Here is a 26663-nt window from a genome sequence, read left to right as displayed (position 1 = left end):
AATGATGCTTCCTCAAGCCCACTTGACTTCACATTCCAGAATGTCTGGCTCTAGGTGAGTGATCACACCATCGTGATTATCTGGGTTGTGAAGATCTTTTTTTTTTATAGTTCTTCTATGTATTCTAGCCACCTAGTATCTTCTGCTTCTGTTAGGTCCATATCATTTCTGTCCTTTACTGAGCCCATCTTTGCGTGAAATGTTCCCTTGGTATCTCTAATTTTCTTGAAGAGATCTCTAGTCTTTCCCATTCTATTGTTTTCCTCTCTTTCTTTGCAGTGATCACTGAGCAAGGCTTTCTTATCTCTCCTTGCTATTCTTTGGAACTCTACATTCAAATGGGTGTATCTTTCCGTTTCTCCTTTGCTTTTGGCTTAGCTTCTTTTCTCAACTATTTGTAAGGCTTCCTCAGATAGCCATTTTGCTTTTTTGCATTTCTTTTTCTTAGGGATGGTCTTGCTCCCTGCCTCCTGTACAGTATCACGAACCTCTGTCCATATTTCATCAGGCACTCTATCAGATCTAGTCCCTTAAATCTATTTCTCATTTCCACTGTATGATCATTAGGGATTTGATTTAGGTCATACCTGAATGGTCTAGTGTTTTTCCCTACTTTTGACACTCATAAAAATCATATTTTCTTTTTCTAGAACCATCCAGGAAAAAAGAAAACAACCAGACAAAAAAATTTTAAACCAAGCCTACTTCTTTTTTTTTAAATTTAATTTTGTGTTCACCTTCTTTTATTTTTTAAAGTCCTTTTTTATTTTCTAAATTAAGTTTAATTAATTATTTTTTTAGAGTATTTTGCTTTACAATGATGTGTTAGTTCCTGCTGTGTGACATGGTGAATGTACAACATGTATAAATATATCCCTTCTTTGAATTTTTTTTGCATTTAGGACACCACATAGAAGACTGTTCTTTTTAGTCTTGTATGAAAACAGTGACTTGATAAGCATAATGTATCTGTAATTTTTCCTCCATGTTTTCCTAGATATATACTTTGTTATTTTTAAATTTTACTATTTTCTACTACTTTTTATCTTTTGTAGGCTCTTATTTTCTTCAAGACAACATTTTTCTGGATATCACTTTTACATTTAATCTGGAATTCTGTTGATATGGGACCTTAAGCCATTAACAATTATTGTAATTCTTCTTATATTAGGATGAGTCCCTACTATCTTATTTTATATTTTCTACTTAAAATGTTTTCTTTTGGATATTTTGACATTTATTGGTTTGAAAATTAAGAAAATTTCAGTTTGAATTTTTGTTACTGTTCATAGTTACATGTAAATTATTAAAACATTAATTGTGCTTATTTTCCTATCAATTTTCAGACTTACAAGTGTATTTTTCCAAAATTAAATACCACAGCATTTTCCACTTTCCAGTTATAACCAAGAGCTCTATATATGTACATATATATACACACACACACACACAGTTTGTTAGTATCTTTTGGACCTCTATATTTGAATTTTAATGGTGATTTTTTTCTTGATTTATTCTTTATTTAGATACTTAATCTTTATTTAGATCCTGATTTCTGAAAGATTCATAGATTTTTTCCCTAGATTTATTTTTCTTTTTTTTAACTCCTGCTGAAATGTGTATTCAGTAAGTGTTTGTGTATTGATTCTATTGCCTGTGTTCCTGAGATTAGCATTATTTTACCGTTTCTTTTAAATTATAGCTTTTCCAGATATAAAATTATAGTTCCCCTTTTCTCAACAGATTTTTGGCCTAGATATTTTTTGTCAACAACATGACTTGTGAAATATTTTGTTAGCATGATATTTACTCTGCCACTACAGAGTGATCATTCACAGAGCAGCACTGTAATATTTTAGAATTTTGTCTTTATGATGTTACTGATTTTTCCTATTATGTGTCTAAGTGTGTGTGTATTTTCTTCTGCGTATCTGAGTTGATCCTCTCTTTGGCTTTTCATCTGAAGTTTTCAGTCTTTTCCTCCCCTTACATTTAGGATATTTTTAGTCATTATTTTTTCAAATGTTTCTTTCTCCCTAGGGCTCTCACTATATGATTTCGTCACTTTTGTTTCTATATTCCATATGTCTTAATCTTTACATATTTTTTCTATTTATTGTTTCCTGATTCTTCCAAGAAGATTCCTTGATCTGATATTCCAGTTCAAGAATTTGTTCAGTATCTATTCTATTCTTCAGTCTTTATGTTCAGTTCTTTATTGTAGCTTATATAGTTCTGTTTTAAAAGTCAGGTTCATTGAGGTATAATTACCCATTGTAAAATTTATCCATTTAGTGTACAGTTCTATGAGTTTTGACAAAGCATATAGTTATATAAGCACCACCACATCCAAGATGCAAAACTTCCATCAAATAAAACACTTTCCATGTGCTGCTTTGTGGTCTGTTTCTCCCTGCAACCCAGGTCCACTTGCATGTGAAAAAGTGAAAGATGCTCAGTAGTGTCCGACTCCTTACAACCCCATGGACTGTATCCAGGACAGAATACCAGAATGGGTAGCCTTTCCCTTCTCCAGGGGATATTCCCAACTCAGGGATGGAACCCAGGTCTCCCTCATTGCAGGTGGATTCTTTACCAGCTGAGCCACAAGGGAAGCCCTTAGTATCCATAGCTAATTCTTCATTTTTATTATAATATACTTGATGTACAAATTAATTTCATAATTTATAATGAAATCAGTTAGCTTGATTGAGAAAGTTCCTCTAGCCATGTTTTGCATCTCAAGTGCAAATTTAGAGGAAATATATAATAGGATCCATTTATGTTTTTATTGTTAGTTTTTGTGAGTTTGTCACAAGGAGAGAAAGAAGCATGATAAATTAAGACATTAAAACGACTGAGAATATAAAGCATATGTAATGGAGCTGGGAAGGCTCATTGATTTTGAAGTCTCAGTGAGGCTGAAGAAATGTTGTGTTGGGATATTTGAGAAATGAAGGTGGTAGATGGGAAGTAGAGTTCTAAAAGACAGATGTGAGAAATGAAATTTCAGAAGTTTTCCATTTTATTCGTGAAGGTGACATCTAGGAACAGTCCTGGGAGCTGATGATTGAAACGGAGCAGATGAGGATGTTTTTGGAGTTGAATAGCTCAAAGAATTGAGGGATAGAGACTTTTGTGTGAATTCTGAAATTGCATGAGGAACTATTATAATCCATGAGTGAACGTCATCAATAAATGCGATATAATTTCTTCAAAACTGATTGATAGCAACAATGCAGAGAATAATAAAGTGAAAGTAAAGCTTAGTGAAATAAATTTCAAAGGAATAGGGGGTTTTGTGTAGAAAAGATGGAGTACTGGTTAGAAAGTCTTAATAGGAAAAGAAAGATGAACATGTATCCCAGAAGTTGAATCTTTTAATATTTTCTTGATTACTTCAGTAGCATAATTGTTTTTATTTTCAAACAGATGCCTACAACTCTTCCAAGAGCAGCTGGTCGAGAAACCAAATATGTAAGTCCCTTTATAATTATACATAGTGCTGTTGTAATGGGTGCCTGGGCATGCTTTGGAGAAAACTCAATTATATAATCATTTGAACTGAATTAGTTGAATTTCTCATCAATGGAAGAGATAGGATGGTATGACTGGCCCAGAGGTGGAAAATCAGTTATTTCAGGTAAGTATATTGAATATTGACTGAATTCCTACTTAAGTGAGGTCTTACTTATCTGATTAGTTTGGCTGAATCAAACAGAACTCCAATACCTGCTTTCTGTCTTTCTAATTATCAATGCTTAGATAACATTTTCATTTTTGTAATGATTTATCATGCTTATTATGATCGAGTCCACTCATATACTTGAAATGTTAAGATTTGTCTATTTCCGATGGGATTGCCGGTTTAGTTGATTTTGACTAGTTTGCTGCTTTCTTGCATTTAAATTTTTAACAAAGAAATCAGTCCCACTTTTGAGCAAAAATGTATTAGTAATGAGCGTGTAGATATAAACTCGCACACTTGCTTCGATAAATTGTGGTGAGCTGGCTCTGCGTGTGGTAGATGCACACACGTACCTTCACCCTATTCCTACTCCGTATTCACCAAATAACCCAGCATGTGGTCAAATTCTGCATCTGACCAAACATATTCTGGTGTCAGTTACTGTTTCCTAAGGAAGTGTTTAATATTTAGTTTAAAACAAACCAACAAACTCTTAGTTTATATTTTCGAGTATCATCATTGTCATTCGGAGTCAATTAGTAAACATAAATTTTGTGACCAGTCTTCTTTCAATGTATATATTTCTGCCTTCATTTGAACCCCCCCGAGGCAGATAACGAATTGAGTGAAGTTACTGAGCTTCATCATTCAGGAAGTGATGTTTAGCGGGTATGGAGAGGAACACTGCTTAGAACATTATTTAGAAGTCTCCCTGTTGTTTTCTGTTACTCCTGGAAGTTATCTGAAGCAAATACTTTAAAAAGTGGAGGCATTTGGTGGCTATTTGTTGTTGTTGTTCAGTTGCCCAGTTGTGTCCGGCTCTTTGCAGACTCCATGGGGGGCTGCACGCCAGGCCTCCCTGTCCCTCACCAGCTCCTGAAGTTTGCCCAAGTTCATGTCCAGTGTTGCTGCTTGCTCCAGAATCCTGGAAAGTCATTTAACCTGTCTGTGCCTTAGATTGTTTAATCTATAAAATTGACTTCTCCAGTGGCTCAGCAGGTAAAGAATCTGCCTGCAATGCAGGAGACACAGGAGACTCGGGTTCAGTCCCTGGGTTGGCAAGATTCCCTGGAGAAGGAAATGGCAACCCACTTCAGTATTATTGCCTGGGAAATCCCATGGAAGAGGAGCCTGGTGGGCTACAGTCCATGGGGTCACAAAGAGGCAGACACGACTGGGCGACTAACACTTTCAAAATTGGGATACTAATGGTTGATGTAAGATTTACAATGGTTAATGTATGAAAAGTCCTTAGTATCGTCCTGACACAGATATGACTCAATAAATGATTGTTCTTCCCTTTCTTCTTTTTTCCCCTTCGTCTGTGTTTCTCCACTTCTCTTCCTCCTCCTTATCTTGGGAAGACTGGATGCACCATGATTTAGCTAGTTCTTTGATTCTTTAGTTGAATGTAAGAAAAGAAAGTCCTTAGAGATGTTTCTATACTTTTTGTGACTAAGACATTCTACAAAAGCCAGATCCAAGAAAAAATAGCTAGAATATTCTTTACTCTCTCCTTTCTTTCTCATCTACTCTTAGTTTGCACCCAAATCTGATTTAGGCTCATTTGAAATAAGGATGCTTTCTTCCATCCCTCCAGGGGATGGGTAATTTGATAGCATCGGCAATAATCCTACTGGGGCTGCTTCAGTCTCGCTAGTTAGAGGCTATTTCAAATTATTCTTCTGTCAGTTATCTGACTTAATTAAAGGAGGTTAACAATTGCCCCAAACTTTGTGACAGCATTTGAATCATTCAGAGTTAACTGAAGTTAACTGTATCATCAAGTAGATTTAATGTAGACTCAAACAAATATCAGTTCTTACTCAGATAAGATTCTTGACTTTTATTAAATTTGGTTTCTTGGAGAAGATTTGTTTTTTACTTTCTCCTACAAAATGACATTTGAATTGTTTGTGACACCTCAAATATGTCCATGTCTTTTGGAAGACTAGATGGGTAATTTTACAGTGGGATGTAAAAAAAACCAGTTTCTGGTGCCATCATAGGGAAGTCACACTTGTAAATATTTGGCTTCAGTTATTCCATTTACTAAGTGATGTCTGACATTTCTTTTGAGGGGAAAAATGGAATTTTAGAACAGAAGTCTTCCTTAGTTATAAGCCTTAATCTTATGTGAACAATTGATCTTAAATAAAATATACCCTGATTTTTAAAAAAGAATGACACTGGAGTATTTTCTTTTTTAAAACTTTTTACACTGAAAAAAATTGAAATATTATATTGGTGTATAGTTGATTTACAATGTTGTGTTAGTTTTAGGTGTACAGCAGAGTGATTTAGCTATACATGTATCTGTTCTTTTCCAGGTTAATACAGAGTACTGAGTAGAGTTTCCTGTGCTTTATTTTAGGTCCTTGTTGATTATCTATTCTATATATTCTACAGTATTTATAATAATATAATAATTAGGAGGGTAATCTCAACCACCTAATTTATCTCTCCCCACTGATTCTGTAATATTTTCTTCTAGAAATTCTAATATTCATATTAACAGAGCTACAGGTGCATCGTATTAAGTGTGACTTGAATAGTTTTCACTTAATTAATCTTTATATTTTTCTCCCTTCTTCTCCCATGGAAACTCAAAAGCAAATCTGAGAATCCTACAGGTTGTAACATTTCAGTATTCTACCATCTGTCTTCAAAACTTTGAGGAAAGCAGGCATCTTCACAGTATGCATCTGCTAGGACTAGGTGTGTTATTGCCTTTCTTAGATTTTATTCCAAAGCAGGGATCATGCAGTTTACCAACTTCTGCAACTCAGAGGAAAAAAGGAAAGACTTGAATTAGAACCAAGAAGAAAAAGGTTTTGTTACACTTGGGGTATCCTCAGCTGATTAACACATTCCACTCGAAACCCTACTTTGGAGGGGTGGGGGGGTGCTTTAAAAAAGTATCCTTTATAATCTATGAATTGTGATGAGTAGAAAGTATAGTCAGTTTCTAGCTCTATTATTCAATTCCCCCCCTCTGCCCACTGATTTGACAAATATCTAGTGTCTGCCATGCCCCAGCACTTATGCAGAGTCACTGGGGTGTGAAGGATGTACAGAACAGCAGTGTCCCCATTTCTGAAGCACAGGATGGGGAAGACAGTAAGCAATCAAATAGGAAAGAGCAAGATACTTGCTCGCAGAAATTGGAGGAGAGTGAGACAGAACTGGTGTTGAGAATTGATGTTAAAACAAATGTGCAAAGATGCTAATTCTCAATGCATCAGTATGTTCATTGGATTTCCAATTTTCCTGAGATGATGAGAGTGGTTTAATTAAATAATGAGAAATTACATGACTAATTCCTTTTTAGGGGGCCTTTGATGAAAGGCTGGCTTTCCTTCATCAAAAAAAGAAAAAAGAATTGTAAAACAATTCATGTCCTTTTCTTAATCTTGATTGCACACATTGTTACATTCCACATAGTTGGCTTTTTAGGATGAGCCAGATGTAGTAAAGGAAGGACTTATGCTAAAGCTGAAACTCCAATATTTTGGCCACCTCATGCGACAAGTTGACTCACTGGAAAAGAGTCTGGTGCTAGGAGGGATTGGGGGTAGGAGGAGACGGGGACGACAGAGAATGAGATGGCTGGATGGCATCACCGACTCGATGGACATGAGTTTGAGTGAACTCCGGGAGTTGGTGATGGACAAGGAGGCCTGGCGTGCTGTGATTCATGGGGTCGCAGAGAGTCGGACATGACTGAGCGACTGAACTGAACTGAACCATCAATTTAGACTAAAGTCAGGGTTTTTCTTGAACTCATGGTGTACTTGAATTGAAGTTTATTTCAAAGTAATTTAATTCAGGTTCTCTTAAGTGTTCAGTTCAGTTCAGTTAAGTCGCTCAGTCATGTCCGACTCTCTGCGACCCCATGAATCACAGCACGCCAGGCCTCCCTGTCCATCACCAACTCCCGGAGTTCACTCAAACTCATGTCCATCGAGTCGGTGATGCCATCCAGCCATCTCATTCTCTGTCGTCCCCTTCTCCTCCCGCCCCCAACCTTTCCCAGCATCAGAGTCTTTTCCAGTGAGTCAACTCGTTGCATGAGGTGGCCAAAGTGTAATAGAATTTAAACGAGGCTAACAAACACATTGAGTGGTCCTAATCATCACAGGTTACATGTGGGATTGATTATATTATTCATGTTTCACTTCATTGTTTTTAACAGATGTCAAATTCAATAATCATAATAACTAATGTTTTGAGCTCTTACAAATGTGTTTTAACTATCTCATCTGACATTATACCAGTCCTATGATGTAGATATGATTATTTCAAATTTCTATTTTGTGGAGGAGGGAACAAAGTCACAGAGGAGGCAAAATCCAACCTAGGTCTTCATCGTGTTAAAGCCCCTGTCGTTAATATTTGTTTGCACCAACAGAAGCTGAATGTAATTTGTCTTCCTTAAATATTTTATACATTAGTATTCATTTTCTGGGTCTGAATTATTTCTTCATTCCCCCAAACCTTCAGTCTAAACTTGGAATGAATAATTTTGTATCTGGTGACAACATCTGAGATGATAATATTTAGAATATTTCTAATGTTTTAAATTATTTTATTATATGTAAATTAACTCATAATTTATCAGTTACCTATGAGTGATTGTTTTCCGTGGTCCTCATTTTTAAAGAGTTTCTCCCTAAAGAATGAATTTTCTAAGTAAGCTTCCATTTGATTCTGTTTTCATACTAACATCTTTGGAGGGGAATGTCATTTTTTTTTCTTTACATTATGCTTGTCTTTGTAACTATTTATTATTTTTCATTAACTACTGCCAGTATAATTTCATTTCACTCATGTGATTCAAAACCACAGTATGCTTTCTTAATAAAGAGCAACTTCAGAAAATAGGGTAAGTATTTGGACTTATTACTAATTTATCCAAGAAACTCTCACTTGGAGTCACATTTTATTGATAACAACTCATTTAATAAACTCACTACATTTCAGAAATTACTTTTAAGTGCCAGAGAAAGAACAAAGACAGGCTTACTGAATATAATATAGCATAGAGGTAAAAAATCTCATTTTAATGAGCTGGAGGGACAGAAAAATATCATTACAATGGAAGTATATTGCTTTCAAAATATCATCGTATATTAAAAATGTGTCAAACTTTATTAAGAATATTTCCTTCTCTATATACAGATATTCAAATAAAGGTCATCTTCTCCAATTTAGCCAGCACACACAGTCCCCTTGTTGCTATGGCTGGAAACGTTGCTATGCTGGAGTGTTTCAGGGCCGACATGCCCTAATGCAGCCACAGATCTTAGAGTAAGAGGTGACAAATCCAATCCACTTACATCCAGACATGGATCCGCATCTGCTTCTGTAGGATGTGACCAGATATTTGATGAGTTATTAACAGTTTCAGCAAGAAATTCCACTCTACTGGTCATTCTTCTTTCTTTTCTTTATGGTTCAGAAATATTTCCAAGATCTGTATGTGTGAGAGAGGCTGAGGAAGAGTTGGAAGATGATTATATCAGTTGTGCTAAACGAGGAGGAAGAGAGATGACGTAATGAGACATCTCTTATGCCTTGGTCCTCATCAGCATTTTACATGTCATCAAACACAAAGGTGCCGTATTTCACCCACATTTCCCTTGGTTTGATCTTTAATGTAAACTGAGACACATGTAGACTGACTGTCACTGGTCCCCATGGTTATTTATTCTGCCTACCAATTAAGTTCATAGCAACATGGAATCATCATTCCCTAACGTACTGAGCCAAACTTTTAAAATACTTCCAACTCTACTTTTTATATTTAGAACATTTGGGGATATATTACTAACTGCTACAGTGACTTTTAGTGAGATATTCATACAGGGTAAGGTCTACAGATAGAAAAAGCAATAAGAAGCCGGAAAGATATGGTGTCTCATGGATATATCTCTATGGTCTTGGCACCTCCTATGCTTACCATTGGATTAATCTTTTTTCATTGAAGTATAGTTGATTTACAATGTTGTGTGTTAATTTCTGCTGTGGAGCTTCTGAGGTGGCACTCTGGTAAAGAAGCTGCCTGCCAATTCAAGAGGTGAGGGCTCACTCCCTGGGTTGGGAAGATCGCCTGGAAAGGAAATGGGCACCCAATCCAGTATTTTTGTCTGGGAAATTCCATGGACAGCGGAGTCTAGTAGGCTACAACCCATGGGCTCACAAAGAATCAGACACGATTGAGCACACATGCACACATGTTAACTTATGTACAGAGAAGTGACTCAGTTATACATATATATTCTTTTTCATATTATCCTCCATGTTGGCTTATCACAGAATATTAAATTAATTCCCTGCACTATACAGTAATACCTTGTGTCTCCCAATCCTCTCCTCCCCACCCTTCTTCCCCCTTAGCAACCACAAATCTGTTCTCTATGTCTGTAAGTCTGTTTCTGTTTTGTAGATATGTTCATTCGTATCATATTTTAGATTCTATTTGTAAGTTGAAGGAAAGTTGCACAGCTCAAAATAGCCTGGAGTTAAAACTCCCCACCATTCTATACAAACTCCCCACCATTCTTTACAAAACAAAGAACTCTTTCACCCGAAGAATAGAATGGACATTACGCCCAGCCTCCTCTGGCAGATCTCCGGAATTCCTTGCCCCAGCCATTAAAAGATAACTAATCCAAACTACCTTGGAGAAGAACAGGCCCCCTTAAGACAGTAGATTTCCACATATATGCCTATATATACTTACTCTTCTCTGGCTCACTAATCTGACTGCTGCACCTTCTTGCCTCATTAAGGGTGATCTGTTCTTGTAAAGTACCCGTCTCCTTCTTTCTCCGAACCAGCTTTCTCTAATTCCCTTACCCTACATAAGTGATATCATATGATGTTTGTCTTTCTCTTCTAACTTATTTTTGCTTAATATGATGATCTCTAGGTCCATTAATGTTGCTGCAAATGGCATGATTTCATTTCCTAATGGTCGAGTAGTATTCCATTGTTTATATGTACCCCATCTTCTTTTGAATTCAGTCTTTTGAGTAGTGTCTTATGTACAAATAACAGGAATTCTGTCTAGCTTAAGGGTGAGATAGTGTCTTGTCATTTTATAATTTTATATTTCCTCAGTGCTAAGTTCAGCACTCAGACTATTAGGGGCTCTGTTGATGTTTTAAGTTTTGTCTTTTTGCCTATCTGTAGATCAGTCTTATCTGGGAGAATTAAAGTTCAATTAATACATTATCATTAATAAGAGTTTGAGCCTCACGAAAACACGGGACAATTAAAGTCAACAGAGAAAAGGTCAAAGAGAAACACTTTAATGCTGTTGAATTGAGAGGGACATAACTGTTGAAGGAGAAAAAAATGCTAAAAGTGTTAGTGCAGAGGGTAGAAGGCAAAAGCAAGTGTTTAACACTTTTTACTTGCTGCAACTTGATTTTATTTCAGTCTCCCAAAAGGGTGTCTGCTAGTGTGATGCCAGATACCCAGGAGTCAAGCGTAGGGAACAGCTGCAGATTGCACGGAAAAGCAGCATTAGGAAATGCCTGAGGAGCTTGGTTTTTCTTTATGTTTCTCTGGCATGAGATCTTTGGAAAAGGAAAATGGTTTATCCAAAGTGGGTGCTTTATGTTTGGTGATCCATGTGCCTACGTACTTAGTGATACCACAGGACCCACTCTGCTTTCAGTTTTCAGTGATCGTTCACCTCTCAGAGGGTAAAAACAACATTGACATGTGTGTCATAAAAAAGCAGTGCTAGACTGAGCGACTTCACTTTCCCTTTTCACTTTCACGTTGGAGAAGGAAATGGCAACCCACTCCAGAGTTCTTGCCTGGAGAATCCCAGGGACGGGGGAGCCTGATGGGCTGCCATCTATGGGGTCACACAGAGTCGGACACGACTAAAGTGACTTAGCAGCAGCAGCAGCAGGCAATAACTGAGAAGCTTGGTTTTTCTTTATGTGCCTCGGGCATGAGGTCTTTGGCAATTCATTTTTCAGTAGATTTCAAATCCTTGTTTCTTTCTTTAGTCTAATTCTATTAGTTTGCATGTAACTTGCCTTTTTAACAAAATTTCTTTGAAATAAGAAGTTTTTATTTTCACAATTTTTTGACTGCTCTGTTTCTTTTAAAAAGTTTTGTGTGTTTTTGGTTTTCATTGATGATAAATGGGTTAAAATACTTCCACTCTCTCACATTTCTTTCTTTAGTAATTAAAATGATGTCAAAGGCTATAGAATATAGACCATAGGACCTCGTTTCACACAAGAACCGTTCTTATACTCACTGTGATGTTCTTCATGGATAGATCAAGTGACTGATAACCTTAGTGCTGTTCAAGTCCAGTCTCAGGCTTATTTTTAGGTACCCCATGTTCCTTCTCTTCCTTAGTTTAGTTTTTTACCAATGGGCAGTTGTTTAAATATAATAGTCTCCTCTCATTTTTCACAGCTCCAATCTCAGCTCACCAAACAATTTTTCCTTACTCTTGAAATATCATTGCTAGAATATTGGTAACATAACTATAGCTTCAGAATTTAATAAACAATCTTAACCCATATTGGGCAGAAAGAAGGAGGCTTCTCTAAGGGTTTGACACAACTAGATTAGTTGAGAGAGTCTGGTTTTATCAGTGATAATACACGTAAGCCAATATTCTTTTTCTTTGATAAAGGATCTGCAGTGACTTTATAAATATTTACTCCAAAGTTCAAATTTAATTCTGTTTTTTCCCCACTCTGGAAATAGTTTCTCATAATAGTGATATGAAGTCCATTATATTAGGTGAAATAAAAATGTATTGGGGATGTCTAAAACACCTTATTGTTATGTCATCATTCTCAGTGAAGAAATTCGGGGGACTTGTGGAGATTGAATACAAAGATATATGGGTTTTTCCGTAATTTAATTAATATATTTGCCTGAGCATTTTATCTTTTTTCTCTGTGACAGTCTGGTATTACTTAGCACAATGTACTCAAAAATGTTAGTAATGTAGTTAAATTGTGCAAATATTTTTAGTGGGTGACTTCTTTTTTCCTTAAAATTATGGAGAGAAAAATTTAACTATGCTTTTAAAAATATTTTATTTATTTGTTTATCGAGTGTGCTGGGTCTTCATTCTGCGGGGGCTTTCTCTAGCTGCGGTGTGTGGGCTTCTCAATGCTGTGGCTTCTCTTGTTGTGGAGCACGGGCCTAGGGCCCGTGGGCTTCAGTACCTGCTGCACGTGGGCTCAGCAGTTGTGGATCTTGGGCTCTAGAGCGCAGGCTCAGCAGTTGTGCTGCACGGGCCCAGTTGCCCCACCGGATGTGGAATCTTCCTGGACCAGGAATCAAACCAGTATCCCCTGCATTGCAAAGCATTTTCTTAATCACTAGACCACCAGAGAAGCCCCTTAACTATGTTTTGTTTCCATCAAGACACATTTAGTTCAGTGTTTTGTTTCCATCAAGACAAATTTAGTTCAGCATATTTCATAGAAGCTGTTTAACTCAGGAAATGAGTAGAGAAATTCTCTCAGTATTCCAATAGTGAAAAATTAACTAAAGGAAAAAGATCCTAAGACATTAGAGGTAACCATTACTCATATTGCATTACGAGGTTAAAAGTGAAGCCTTTGGTGATCTGAGCAATCACTGCAGTGAGCATTCTGAAGGACAATTTTCTGTAGCACAGAAGAGTCAGAAACCTTAGTGGACACTAACCTGGTCCACAGCTATTAGCCAGGGCAGCTAGAGGTAGGAAGCCATTACCTGGGACAGCCTGCTGCCTTAGAGCAACCAGGAATGACAGTGAGCAGTGGCCATCTTGGTGAAGAATGGTATGAGTCAAAGATCAAAAACAAACCGTGATGGACACAGTACAAGAAGGGCTGCAGGTGCCTGGTTGTCATGTTTAGTGATTGACACTCCTCCGTACTTGGCAATACCATGGGAGTCACTCAGCCTTCAGTTTTCAGTCATCATTCACCTCTCAGAGGGTAAAGACAACATTGACTCATCTGTCACAAACCCTGAAAATATTTGCAATTTCAAAAAGAATAGAAATAGTTTAGAAACACAGCTTTATTGTGTCTTAGCCAAGTATATTTATAATTGTGCATCTGTATTTGACCAATTCCTGGACTTCTCTGGGCCAGTGGTTAAGACTCTACACTTCAAATGCAGGGCACAAGGGTTTGATCCCTAGTTTAGGAAGATCCTGTATGCCACGTAGTGCATCCAAAAAAAAAAATTATATATATTGCCCACTTCCCAACAATGGTGAAAGCTGAGCTGATATGGAAGCCCAGCATCCCATTTAAGGGCAGAGTAGCTTGAGAAAATGTAACTGTTAAAGTATATGTGTATCTCAGACGACAAGAAAGAAAGTGAAACTGTGGGTGCCAGATATGAAGAGAGAGCTCCAGGTGGGAAAATAAGTATAAGCTCTGTAGGACACAGGTACACCAGAACCTAGGAGCCAGGAGCTTAGAGTTTAACTTTCACTGTATCGTGAATCTGAGAGATCGAAATGGATCCTTTGTGTGTGTCCCAGTGTCTGGAAGGCCCCGTATCCATGAAGTGTGGGATAGAAGTAGACATACATCCTTCCAACATCTTTACCCTGCACATCCATAAAAAAATGGGTGCTAAACTTATAAAGATGAAGGAGTTGGAGCAAGTTAAATGGGACTTCCCAGATGGTGCAGTTGATAAAGAATCTGCCTGCCAATGAAGGAGATGCAAAAGATGATGGTTCGATTCCTAGGTCAGAACGATACCTGGAGTAGAAAATGGCAACCCATTCCAGTATTCTTGCTTGGAAAATTCCATGGACAGAGGAGCCTGGTGGGCTACAGTCCATGGGGTCACAAAGAGTGGAACACAACTGAGTACACAGGCAACAACAAACCTATAAAACTTGAACATGTGGCGACCTGTGCCTCTGTGAGGTTGGTGAAATAAAATGCAAACTTGTCCAGAGTCAGTGAAACTCTTGGGACCCCACCGGGGCAAACATGAAATGTATTATTGGCATGGTTTCCCAACCCAGAGTTTCTCAGATACCTACAGAAATCATCACTAAAATTACCCCGACTAAACAGTAGCTCAAAATCAAAACTAAAAAGTCACCAAATGAGTGAAGGACATCTCGGGACAGAGGCAGGAAGGAGAGTCAGCAGATACAAGAGACAGGAGATTTAATCCTGCATGTGTGTGTGCCAAGTCGCTCGGTCGTGTTTGACTCTTTGTGACCCTATGGGATGTAGCCCACCAGGCTTCTCTGTCCATAGAACTTCTCTAGGCAAGAATACTGGAGTGGGTTGCCTTGCCCTCTTCCAGGGGATTTTCCCGACTCAAGGTTCAAATTGGGCATCTCTTATGTCTCCTGTATTGGCAGGTGGGTTCTTTAGCACTAGTGAGTGCCACCTGGGAAGCCCGATTTAACCATGAGAGATTATAGAAAAATCTGGAATGAAATATAAATATAATAAAAATGTTGAAATAGTTAAAAGGAATTATGGACACTATAAAAAGATTTGATAAAGAATCAAATTGAACTCCTTGAAGTTAAAAATGCTGTCGTAAAAATATAAAATTCAATGGCCATGTTTAATGTATATTAATATTGATTCGTTAACTGTCAGGCTTATGTGTGGAAACAATCCAGAATGCAGCATAATGGGATAAAAAAATATGACAAGGAATTTTATGGAAATGAACTATGGATTCAGCAGACCCAAAATATATTTCATTGAAACTCTAAAGAACAGATTAGATGTAATAAGAGAAAAGCAATATGTGAAGAGATTCCTAGAGGATTTTCCAGAATCAAAGAAAGATATGCATACTCAGAGTAAAGGACAATACCAAGCCCCAGAGAAGAATATGTAAAAGGAGGTCACCCTCAGACACATCATAGTGAGCTTACAGAATTCCCTGGAGAAAAACCTTAAACACTAACCAAATGTAAAGACAGATAATCCAAGTTATGATGTTTAGACTGACAGTAATTAACAGAAGTCAGAGCAAGTGGACAGTATCTTCAAGATGCTGGGAACAATAACCATTATCCTAGAATTCTATGTTTAGGTAAATTCTAGCTCAAGAGGAGAACAAAATAAAGACATTTTCAGAGAGAGTTCAAGATGGGAAGCTCTGAAAAAAAAACTATCAAAGCATTTATTTCAGTGAGAAGGAAACTAAATCCAGAAGAAAGGTGTGAAATTCAGGAAGCAAGAATGATGAAGCAATATTAATTTAAAACAATTTAAAAAAACAAAGATTTTTTCATGAAAGCTTTATTTTTTTAATATGCGTAATTTAAGGAAAAAATCTGTTGTTTTCTTTTACTATAAATAAATATAAATAGCTAACAAGGTTGGTATAAGTAGAATATGGAGTGTATGGAGAATGAAATATTGCATCACCTTGAAGAATTTTTAATGCCTTTTGCTGGTGCTTGTGTTAAGATGCTAAGGAAAAGCACTATAGAAAACATCATATTTACCACTGTGTGAGCTGAATGAAAATGTGTAGGAGAAATATTGAAAGGCAATGAGCAAAAAATGTAAAACAATTATTTTGGAGTTGACATAATGGTATTTTTCCTTTACTTAATATCTGTCAAAATTCTATAATTGATATGTATTATCAAAAACTTCAAAATACTTAAATACTTAAAAACATAGATATATTATTTTACTAAATTATGAATTTCACTAAGAAACACTGTGTTTATAATTTTGCAGGCAAACCTCTCCTCACCATCTTCTACGGTATCAGAGAGTCAACTGGTATGTATCTTGTTATTAAATCATAGACCTGGTACTCTAGAAAATCCTTATCTTTCAAGATAGATTTATCTGAACAAAAATGAATCAGTTCTAATGAGGTGGATGAAACTGGAGCCTATTATACAGAGTGAAATAAGTCAGAAGGAAAAACACCAATACACTATATTAACGCATATATATGGAATTTAGAAAGATGGTAACGATGACCCTATATGCGAGGCAGCAAAAGAGACACAGATGTAAAGAACAGACTTTTGGACTCTGTGGGAGAAGGCACGGGTGGGATGATTTGAGAGAATAGCATTGAAACATGTACATTATCATAAGTGAAATAGATCACCAGTCCAAGTTTGATGCATGAAACAGGGCACTCAAAGCTGGTGCACTGGGATGACCCTGAGGGATGGGGTGGGGAGGGAGGTGGGAGGGGGGTTCAGGATGGGGGGACCCATGTACTCCTGTGGCTGATTCATGTCAATGTATGGCAGAAACCACTACAGTATTGTAAAGTAATTAGCCTCCAACTAAAATAAATAGATAAATTTTTTAAAAGTGAACTGAGGACAAATATACTATGAATAAGTTTCTTTGCTTACTTGTCTAGTAAAGGTTTACTGATGCTTTACTAAAGCTCCATGCTGGTTATTTTGTAGGTTACAAACATGCATAGAAACATCCATAGACCATGATTGCTGCGGTAACTTGCATTCTAGTGGTGGTGGTAGAATAGAGTGGTCAGGGCTGGAAGCAAGATACTGATGTTTTAGAGGCAAGGATTCATTTCCTGGTGGGAGAGATCAGAAAAGGGTTCAAGAACAAGGTCATCTTTAATCACGTAAGGTAGGTTCTGAACTTGGGGAAATAGGAAATGAGATGTTTCAGGCAGGAAGATAAAGAATGATCAAACCAGGGATGAGCAACAGAAATATAGTATGAACCTTTTACAAATATAAATCACATAGGCAATTTAAAATGTTCTAGTAGCCATGTTAAAAAACTAAAAAGAAACAGGTCACATTAATTTCAATAATATATTTTATTTGTTTAATAGACACACATTTTCCTTTCCACATACAGTAGTATAAATTGAGATTATTTTCCATTTTTTTGGTAGACATAAAGTCTTTGAAATCTGCAGTGTATTTTATATTTACAGCAGATCTCAATTCAGACTAGCCACATTTCAAGGGCCCAACATGGGAACTGGTGGCTACTCTGTAGGACAGCACGGATCTAGGCTCTAGGATCTGTTTGTTATTTATAGATAAATGTTTAATTAGATTGAAACATTTCTTTTTCCACTAGTGTTTCATGTTTCTTATTGTTGCAGGTGGTTAGCAAATGGGAACCATGATATAAACTGCCTAGATATTACATGTCTTTTAGCTGTTTATAATTATAATTATATGTTCCTAAACGGGTCTCAAAGAGTCGGACACAACTGAGCGACTGAACTGAACTGAACTGAACTGAAACAATAGACACGGTAAAGGAAGTGAAAAGAAGTGAAAATATCTAGAAAAGTAGTGTGATACTGATTCTTCTCTTTTTAGGCAATTATTTCTATGTCCTACATCCATAACCACCAAGCCATTTTGTCATTATCATGCCAAAATGATAACAGTGTTTCATTTGTAGTGCTAGAAAATCGTACAGAATGTCGTTTGACTCTTCAGATAGCCTGATGAAGCAAATGGCTTGGGTGTGTTGGTGTCTCTGGTTTGTATATGGGGTGTGTCTGTGTGTATGCCTTAGTGTCAGTAGGCTTAGAACAGTGGCCGGCAGTATAGCATAGTTGGAAGGACGCTGGAACGGGGGCCAGAAGACCAAGCTTTCACTCCCTGCTCTGACGCTAACTGCTGGACTGACAGTGAGAAGTCAGGAATCTGAGAGCCTCGGCTTCAGTTTCCTAACTGAGCAACGAAAGCATTCAGTTCCACTCTCTCCAAGCCTCTCTAGGGCAGAGTCCATGGTTACTAGCTCAGGGGAGTGAAGGCGTTGCCATGGAAACAAGCACTGTGATAACATTATGAAGTTGAACAGTTTCCCACTTTAGACATGGAGCTGTTGTTATAGCTATTTTGGTATTTAAAATAATGATATATGTACCTGTTTCTTGAGAGTAATGTTTGAAAATCAAGAAATATGTGTATACTCAACATAGTATACAAAAAACAGATTTTAGGTATTGACTGTGTGTGAATGTACATATGTATTATCAGACTGATATATATATGATATATATATACAGATTCATATATGTATAGATGTCAGTCTTGATATAATATTTTACAAAACATTTTAAGAAAGCAAATATGATTTCATAAAATAAGACATAGTATGAATGTCTCATTGTAAATGTGATAATGAACTTTTTTTTGCCTAATCAAATAATTCTATGAATTTGACTCTTGTGTTCTCTAGGGGAAAAAATGCAAAGCATTGTTTTAACTGATGTTGGTGATAATTTTTTTGTATTTACTTTAGACCTTTTCTATAGAGAGTTCAAGGAATTTTTTAGCCAAGTTTTAAATTAAGTTTTAATCCCCAAATGCACTTGAGATCTTGGTAGGTTTGTGAAGTGATTATTCTCAAGCAAGCTATCACACACAGAAAGAACATCTCTTGGATTGATATAATTATTCAATTTAATCACTGACTTCTATCTCATCGCATTAACTCTGTGCTTTCATTCCCTGAATATTGAATACTGTAGAAATAATTACATACTAGTGATACTGTATAAATATGCTTCTTAAAGAATTTATAATATTTCTACCCTTAAGTATTATCATTTATGAATTAAATTATAATTCTTTCATTTTTATGAGTGGATTTCCAATATTTGCCATTATGAATTCTCTTTTGGGTTAAGTTCTGAATAATATGAGTAAATAAAAATACCTTTGAAATCTATCTATCTATATATATATACACACACACACACACAATTATATGTGTGTGTTTGTAACATGCACTGTGCATATGAATGCCATATTGCAGGTGATTCTGGTGGCACAGACACATGTATATGTATTGCTTTTTGTTTATACATGTGTGAATGTGTGTATAACCTAGGAAAACAAAATTTGGGGGAATATTTGATAGATTTCAGTTAAATTATGTAAATAAATATTGTACACTTTGTATGAAATAAGCAGTTAATTCAAAGTATTTGACTATTTTAGGGGAGAAATGTAATAAATTGCTTGAAGTAAAAATAAATGATGGATTGCTATGATAGCCTAAGCTTAATACAGAAGCCATTTTGTTTTTGAGCTTTGGCTTTTTCAGTTCAGTTCAGTTCAGTTCAGTCGCTCAGTCGTGTCTGACTCTCCGCGACCCCACGAATCACAGCACGCCAGGCCTCCCTGTCCATCACCAACTCCCAGAGTTCACTCAAACTCATGTCCACAGAGTCGGTGATGCCATCCAGCCATCTCATTCTCTGTCGTCCCCTTCTCTTCCCTCCCCCAACCTTTCCCAGCATCAGAGTCTTTTCCAGTGAGTCAACTCGTTGCATGAGGTGGCCAAAGTATTGGAGGTTCAGCTTTAGCATCATTCCTTCCAATGAACACCCAGGACTGATCTCCTTTAGAATGGACTGGTTGGATCTCCTTTACTCAGCCGTAAAGTTACACATTTGAGTCAGATCTAATGAGGTGGATGAAACTAGAGCCTATCATACAGTGAAGTTCTTACTTCAGAAAAAGAAAGGTAAATATCATATGCTAACACAGTTAGAACTGGACATGGAGCAACAGACTGGTTCCAAATAGGAAAAGGAGTACGTCAAGGTTGTATATTGTCACCCTGCTTATTTAACTTATATGCAGAGTACATCATGAGGAATGCTGGGCTGGAAGAAGCACAAGATGGAATCAAGATTGCTGGGAGAAATATCAGTAACCTCAGATAGGCAGATGACACCACCCTTACGGCAGAAAGTGAAGAGGAACTCAAAAGCCTCTTGATGAAAGTGAAAGAGGAGAGTGAAAAGTTTGGCTTGAAGCTCAACATTCAGAAAACGAAGATCATGGCATCCGGTCCCATCACTTCATGGGAAATAGATGGGGAAACAGTGGAGACAGTGTCAGACTTTATTTTTTGGGGCTCCAAAATCACTGCAGATGCTGATTGCAGCCATGAAATTAAAAGACGCTTACTCCTTGGAAGGAAAGTTATGACCAACCTAGATAGCATATTTAAAAGCAGAGACATTACTTTGCCAACCAAGGTCCATCTAGTCAAGGCTATGGTTTTTCCCGTGGTCATGTATGGATGTGAGAGTTGGACTGTGAAGAAAGCTGATCGCCAAAGAATTGATGCTTTTGAACTGTGGTGCTGGAGAAGACTCTTGAGAGTCCCTTATACTGCAAGGAGATCCAACCAGTCCATTCTAAAGGAGATCAATCCTGGGTGTTCATTGGAAGGACTGATGCTAAAGCTGAAACTCCAATACTTTGGTCACCTCATGGGACGAGTTGACTCACTGGAAAAGACTCTGATGCTGGGAGGGATTGGGGGCGGGAGGAGACAGGGATGACAGAGAATGAGATGGCTGGATGGCATCACCGACTCTGTGGACATGAGTTTGAGTGAACTCCGGGAGTTGGTGATGGACAGAGAGGCCTGGCGTGCTGTGATTCATGGGTTCGCAAAGAGTTGGACACGACTGAGCGACTGAACTGAACTGAACTGAGCACATGTATATGGAATCTAGAAAGATGGTGCTGATGAAATTATTTGCAGGGCAGCAACAGAGATGCAGACATAGAGAACAGGCTGATGGACACGGCGGGGTGGGGTGGGGGCGGGAAGGAAGGAGAGGGTGAGGTGTACCGTGAGAACAATGTGGAAACTTACATTACCATATGGAAAACAGGTAGCCAGTGGGAGTTTGCTGTATGACCCAGGGAAGTCAAACAGGGGCCCTGTGACAACCTAGAGAGGTGGGGTGGGGAGGGAGATGGGAAGGAGGCTGAAGAGGGAGGTGGTGTACGTCTGCCTATGGCTGATTGATGCTGAGGTTTGCCAGAAACCAACAAAATTCCGTATGGCAAGTATCTTTCAATTAATAAATTAAAAAAAAAAGAACAGACCAAAAAAAATTCAACTTTTTTCATTTTTTTTTCTTTTTAACTTGGCCCACCTGTTTACATTGTAATTGTGCCAATTCAACACTGCAAGGAAAAAAAGAAATATGATCTTGCCCCTTACTATTAAAATATTTCCACTGTTTACCCTGCAAACCAAATTATGTAATATTAGGCTCAGAAAGAAGTGTTTTGGGGATCCTTTTGAAACTGTTCACCAACTGCGTCTCTGTTTCTCTTCTATTAGACGGAAACATAGTACATCAAAACTGGGAGGGACTTAGAGGTGAGAGTGTGTTGGAAATACTTATCTGGAAAATGGAGGTTGGGACAACTGCTATGTCAACTTGAAGGGGTTATTGTAGGGCTCACATATTGTAATATGTGAAGTTGTCAGCGTAATCCTGTATGGAGTTGGAGGTGTTGTTGTTTAGTTGCTAACTCAGGGGGGCTATTATTGCACAAAAATTCTCTTAAATATTATCTCTGAGATTTACTTTGTGACCATTTTACAGATAAAGAAACAGGGTCACAGAGTTTGAATAGATTATCTAAGATCACTGGGTTCATGCTCTTCTTTATTCTGTGTGACTTTTAAAAAGGAATCATTGTTGATCACTTCCCGAAGAGGAGGGACTGGATTGGGTCTGTTAGGGTCCTGAGGCTTTACGCCTATGGCTAGTGAATCTCTTGGCATCAGAAAGGGAACCAAAAGGAAAGGAAGATCCAAGATCTAGACTGACCCTTCACAAAGCTTTCTTAATTCCCAGACTTAGTCATTATAGTATTAACAGAGGCTGGCAGCGTCTCTTTCCTCTGAGTAAGAAAACAGGTTGGACTCAACATGATGGGTAAGCAGTGGACTTCTTTGGCAGTTAGATGGGGGAACCTAGGTTAGAAGACACTCGCCTTTGCTTTTGGAATTTCAGTTCAGTTCAGTTCAGTCGCTCAGTCATGTCCTACTCTTTGCGACCCCATGGACTGTGGCATGCCAGGCCTCCCTGTCCATCACCAACTCCCGGAGTCCACCCAAACCCATGTCCATTGAGTCGGTGATGCCATCCAACCATCTCATCCTCTGTCGTCCCCTTCTCCTCCTGCCCTCAATTCTCCTGTGCTCAGCTTTCTTTCTAGTCCAACTCTCACATCCATACATGACCACTGGAAAAACCATAGCCTTGACTAGATGGACCTTTGTTGGCAAAGTAATGTCTCTGCTTTTAATATGCTCTCTAGGTTGGTCATAACTTTCCTTCCAAGGAGTAAGCATCTTTTAATTTCATGGCTGCAATCACCATCTGCAGTGATTTTGGAGCCCAGAAAAATAAAGTCATCCACTGTTTCCCCATCTATTTGCCATGAAGTGATGGGACTGAATGCCATGATCTTTGAAATTTCATGCCACTGCAAAATGCTCATTGTTGCCCAAGGCAGAACACTGAATCTAGAGAGTACAAAACAACAGATTTAATAAACCACATTGCTGCTGCTGCTGCTAAGTTGCTTCAGTCATGTCTGACTCTGTGCGACCCCATAGATGGCAGCCCACCAGGCTCCCCCGTCCCTGGGATTCTCCAGGCAAGAACACTGGAGTGGGTAGCAATTTCCTTCTCCAATGCATGAAAGTGAAAAGTGAAAGTGAAGTCACTCAGTCGTTTCCGACTCTTAGCGACCCCATGTCTGCAGCCTACCAGGCTCCTCCGTCCACGGGATTTTCCAGGCAAGAGTACTGGAGTGGGGTGCCAGTACCTTCTCTGAAACCACATGACCACAGGTAAAAGCAAAATGCGTCTTACTGGAACATTACACAGAGGAGTACTTAACCTTTCATGTGTTTTGTTCCCAGTTCTGAAAGCCCGCTGCTGTGTCTGGTTTTAGTGGTGCATGGCTATTCTTTCTAAGAGCCCTTGAGGTCTCTGTTGTTCAGAAATTGCGGCCCTGAAAGCTTTTGTGTAGCACTGATGCCTTCTTTAAGCTTAAAGGCAGTTTATTCTGGACTAATTTGCCTTGACACAACATGCTTAAGTGCTACAGCATTTGTCATGGATGCCTTCTCAGGTTTGAGTCATGCTATTGGCTTTTCTTTAACTTTTGAGATATTTCAATCTGGCCAATCTATGTTGTGTACATTTCAAAAGATGTTTTCTGAGCTGTGGAATATGGCTTATAATTATTGAAATCTTGTGTATGTTTATTGTAATACAGCTATCACAGTAATCATAAAACCATAAAACATTTTTTTTAAAAGCTCAACAGAAAAGCATTTTCCTGGGTAATCAAGACCCTTTAGTATCAATACTCTGAATTATAAATGCAAAAACAAGAAAAAGGAAAGAATTTTTTTTCTTTTTCAGTTTCCTTCTATGCTATTTTCTCTTTACGAAGTTCTGTCATGCATATTATCTTGTTAGATTTGCACAGTCACTTTGTGACTTAGTATGGCAGGAATTGTTATTTCCATTATTCTGATGAAAAACACTCTGAAGTCTACCACATCTCAAAAGTCCTGCAGCTAATGGGTGGTATTAAAATCTGTCCACACCCTCCTCCCCAATCTTGGAAACTTCACTCCGTGCTATAATGTTTAAAAATTTGAGATATTTCTTTGAGAGAAAAAAAAAAAGCTGAAATATTTGCTACAAGCCCATTAACATTTTTATTTAAAAAAGAATTGGAGTTAATAAACATCTATTAATTGAACGCGTGAATCAGTTATATAATTTAGAAAATGTTGCTTTTGTCAAGAGTCTTGACTAGGAGAATGTTTTTGCATTTCTTTGAGTTTGTTGCCCCAATAACTTAGAAAACAAAAACAAAAGCACTGGAGAATATAGGCAAGACAGAAGCAGATGGCTTAAAGAAGAAATGGCACTTTCACAAGCTCTTCGGATCCATCAAATTAGTAGAATTCCTAGGCAGACCCATGGATTGACTCTGTGCTATGTTCTCTCACTTCCTTGCTGATTTTTGTTGTTGTTGCTGTTTTGTTTTCTTATCACATGACCCGAGAGCTTGCTACTGCAGTCAAAGGCAATTAAAAACAGTCTGCTAGTTGGAGTTAATTTAAGAAAGATGTTGTTCTAAGAAGGCATTATCTATATAATTCATTCTCTAGATCAGTGCTAGCAGTTACTTTTCAACTTTGGTCTCCAGCCAGAGGCAATACCAACTGTTGTCATAGAGTTGTAAGTTCCGAAGGACAGAGACGATGTCTATTTTTTACAGTGCGCAAGTAACAATGCTCTTGGATAAGTGTTTACTTGATAAGTATGAATAGCGGAACCAGTGCCCCACAGGCCATTAAAACCTGCCTCCAGGCCCTGGGACTCCACACACTGCATCTCTTGGGCTTTTTCTCCATTAAGACTAAGAATAGAGTTAGATGTGATCTCCCAAGTCTCACCCACTCTTGAATTCTCCGAAGAATTTGACATCATTGTCTCTGGTGTTGATAGTTTCATTCTTTATCACTGTAATCAAACGGGAGAAAATAAATTATTTTTAAAAAGTAGAGTTAAAATCTTGCAAAGTCCTTAAAGGTGTGGTCCCTGGTCTTGACTTCCTGTATCATCAAAGATGATAACTTCTGCTTTCTACTCATCTCTGAAGGTGGAGCTCACCAATCCACATTCCTTCTTCTAATTCTCTAGGGGTGAAAGGTAGTGTGGATCTTCTGTCTTGTAATGTTCTCTTTTCTTTGCTTATACTGTAATCAAAAAATCAGTCCACGAAAAATAAATGTCTGCACTCTTTGCAACCCCATGAAACTATAGCCTATCAGGTTCCTCTGTCCATGAAACTCTCCAGGCAAAAGCACTGCAGTAACAGGATTTTCCCAACCCAGGGATCGAACCCATGTCTCTTATATCCCCTGCATTGGCAGGCAGGTTTTTTTTTTTTTTTCCACCACTAGTGCCAGCTGGGAAGTCCAAGGAAAATGAAAGGAGACACTAAATGGGCAGTCAGACTTTTTAAGGCTTTGATGTTGGATTATAGCCTACATATTGAGCTTCTGCCTGTCAGTTAGTTTATTTATCCTTCAAATGTCTGTTTAGCATCTGCTAGGAGAAGGTAATGGCAAGCCACTCCAGTACTCTTGCCTAGAAAATCCCATGGATGGTTGAGCCTGGTAGGCTGCAGTCCGTGGGGTCGCTAAGAGTCAGACACGACTGAGCGACTTCATTTTCACTTTCACACATTGGAGAAGGAAATGGCAACCCACTCCAGTGTTCTTGCCTGGAGAATCCCAGGGACGGGGGAGCCTGGTGGGCTTCCGTCTATGGGGTCACACAGAGTCGGACACGACTGAAGTGACTTAGCAGCAGCAGCAGCAGCAGCAGGTTCCAAACACAGTTCTAGGTGTTAGAAGGATAACAGTGAAGAAAGCAATGATCTCTGGCCTCGCAGAGCATACATTCTAGTGGAGGAAGCAAGAAAATAAACGTCAACTGGGGTCAGATAAAAAAAATAGGGCAAGTAAGATCTTTTATACAGCTCATTAGAGAAGACCTATCTGATGATAAGGTGGCATTGGAGCAGAGACTTGAAGAATTGAAAGAGAGTCCTCGAAAGTTCCAGACAATGTGAAAGCCAAGTTCAAACTCCAGAGGAGGGAAGACAGTGTGTGCCAGAGGGGACAGTGAGGGAGAGGGAAGGTCTGGAGCAGGAGATACGATGGGAAAGGGGAAGCTGGTTGGGGAGTGAAAGAGTAGGTCTCCCTACAGGCACGGGAAGCGTTTTAGCTTTTGTTCTAAGCGAGAAGGTGGAGTTAGAAAGCTTTACGAGGAGTCCAGTGATGTGGCTTGACTTACACGTGGTTGTAACATGCTTAACTCACCTGAACTGTGAGCCCTCTGAGAACACGAGGTATGTCTTGCTCACCTCTGTGTAGACACTACATTTCCTGACATAGACTAGATCTCAGCTGGGAAAATGGCTCCAGAGAGCACATGATAGATGATCTGATAGAAGCATGCTTCAGGGCTCTAAGACAGTGGTTGCTTTGTCTTGGAGGCACTTCAAAAAAGTCAAGAATACACACATAATTACATATGTACATTATTTATGTATATGTGTAACTGAATCACTTTGCTGTACACC

General features: G+C 38.2%; 1 protein-coding gene across 14 annotated transcripts in view; it reads left to right on the top strand.

The window, feature by feature from the left end:
• Positions 1 to 26663, top strand: part of MLIP (muscular LMNA interacting protein) — a 301520-nt gene that overhangs the window by 202320 nt on the left and 72537 nt on the right. For all 14 annotated transcript variants that reach the window (XM_055406484.2, XM_055406489.2, XM_055406483.2 and 11 more), the window contains 2 exons: positions 3433 to 3477; positions 16423 to 16467. In XM_055406484.2, the coding sequence (XP_055262459.2) occupies positions 3433 to 3477; positions 16423 to 16467 (90 nt within the window). The remainder of the gene's footprint in view (positions 1 to 3432; positions 3478 to 16422; positions 16468 to 26663) is intronic.

Source organism: Moschus berezovskii, chromosome 23 (genome assembly GCF_049115385.1).
Source record: "Moschus berezovskii isolate FMDL1 chromosome 23, NW_MosBer_1.0, whole genome shotgun sequence".
Lineage (NCBI taxonomy): Eukaryota > Metazoa > Chordata > Mammalia > Artiodactyla > Moschidae > Moschus > Moschus berezovskii.
This window is presented reverse-complemented; position numbering and strand designations above follow the sequence as displayed.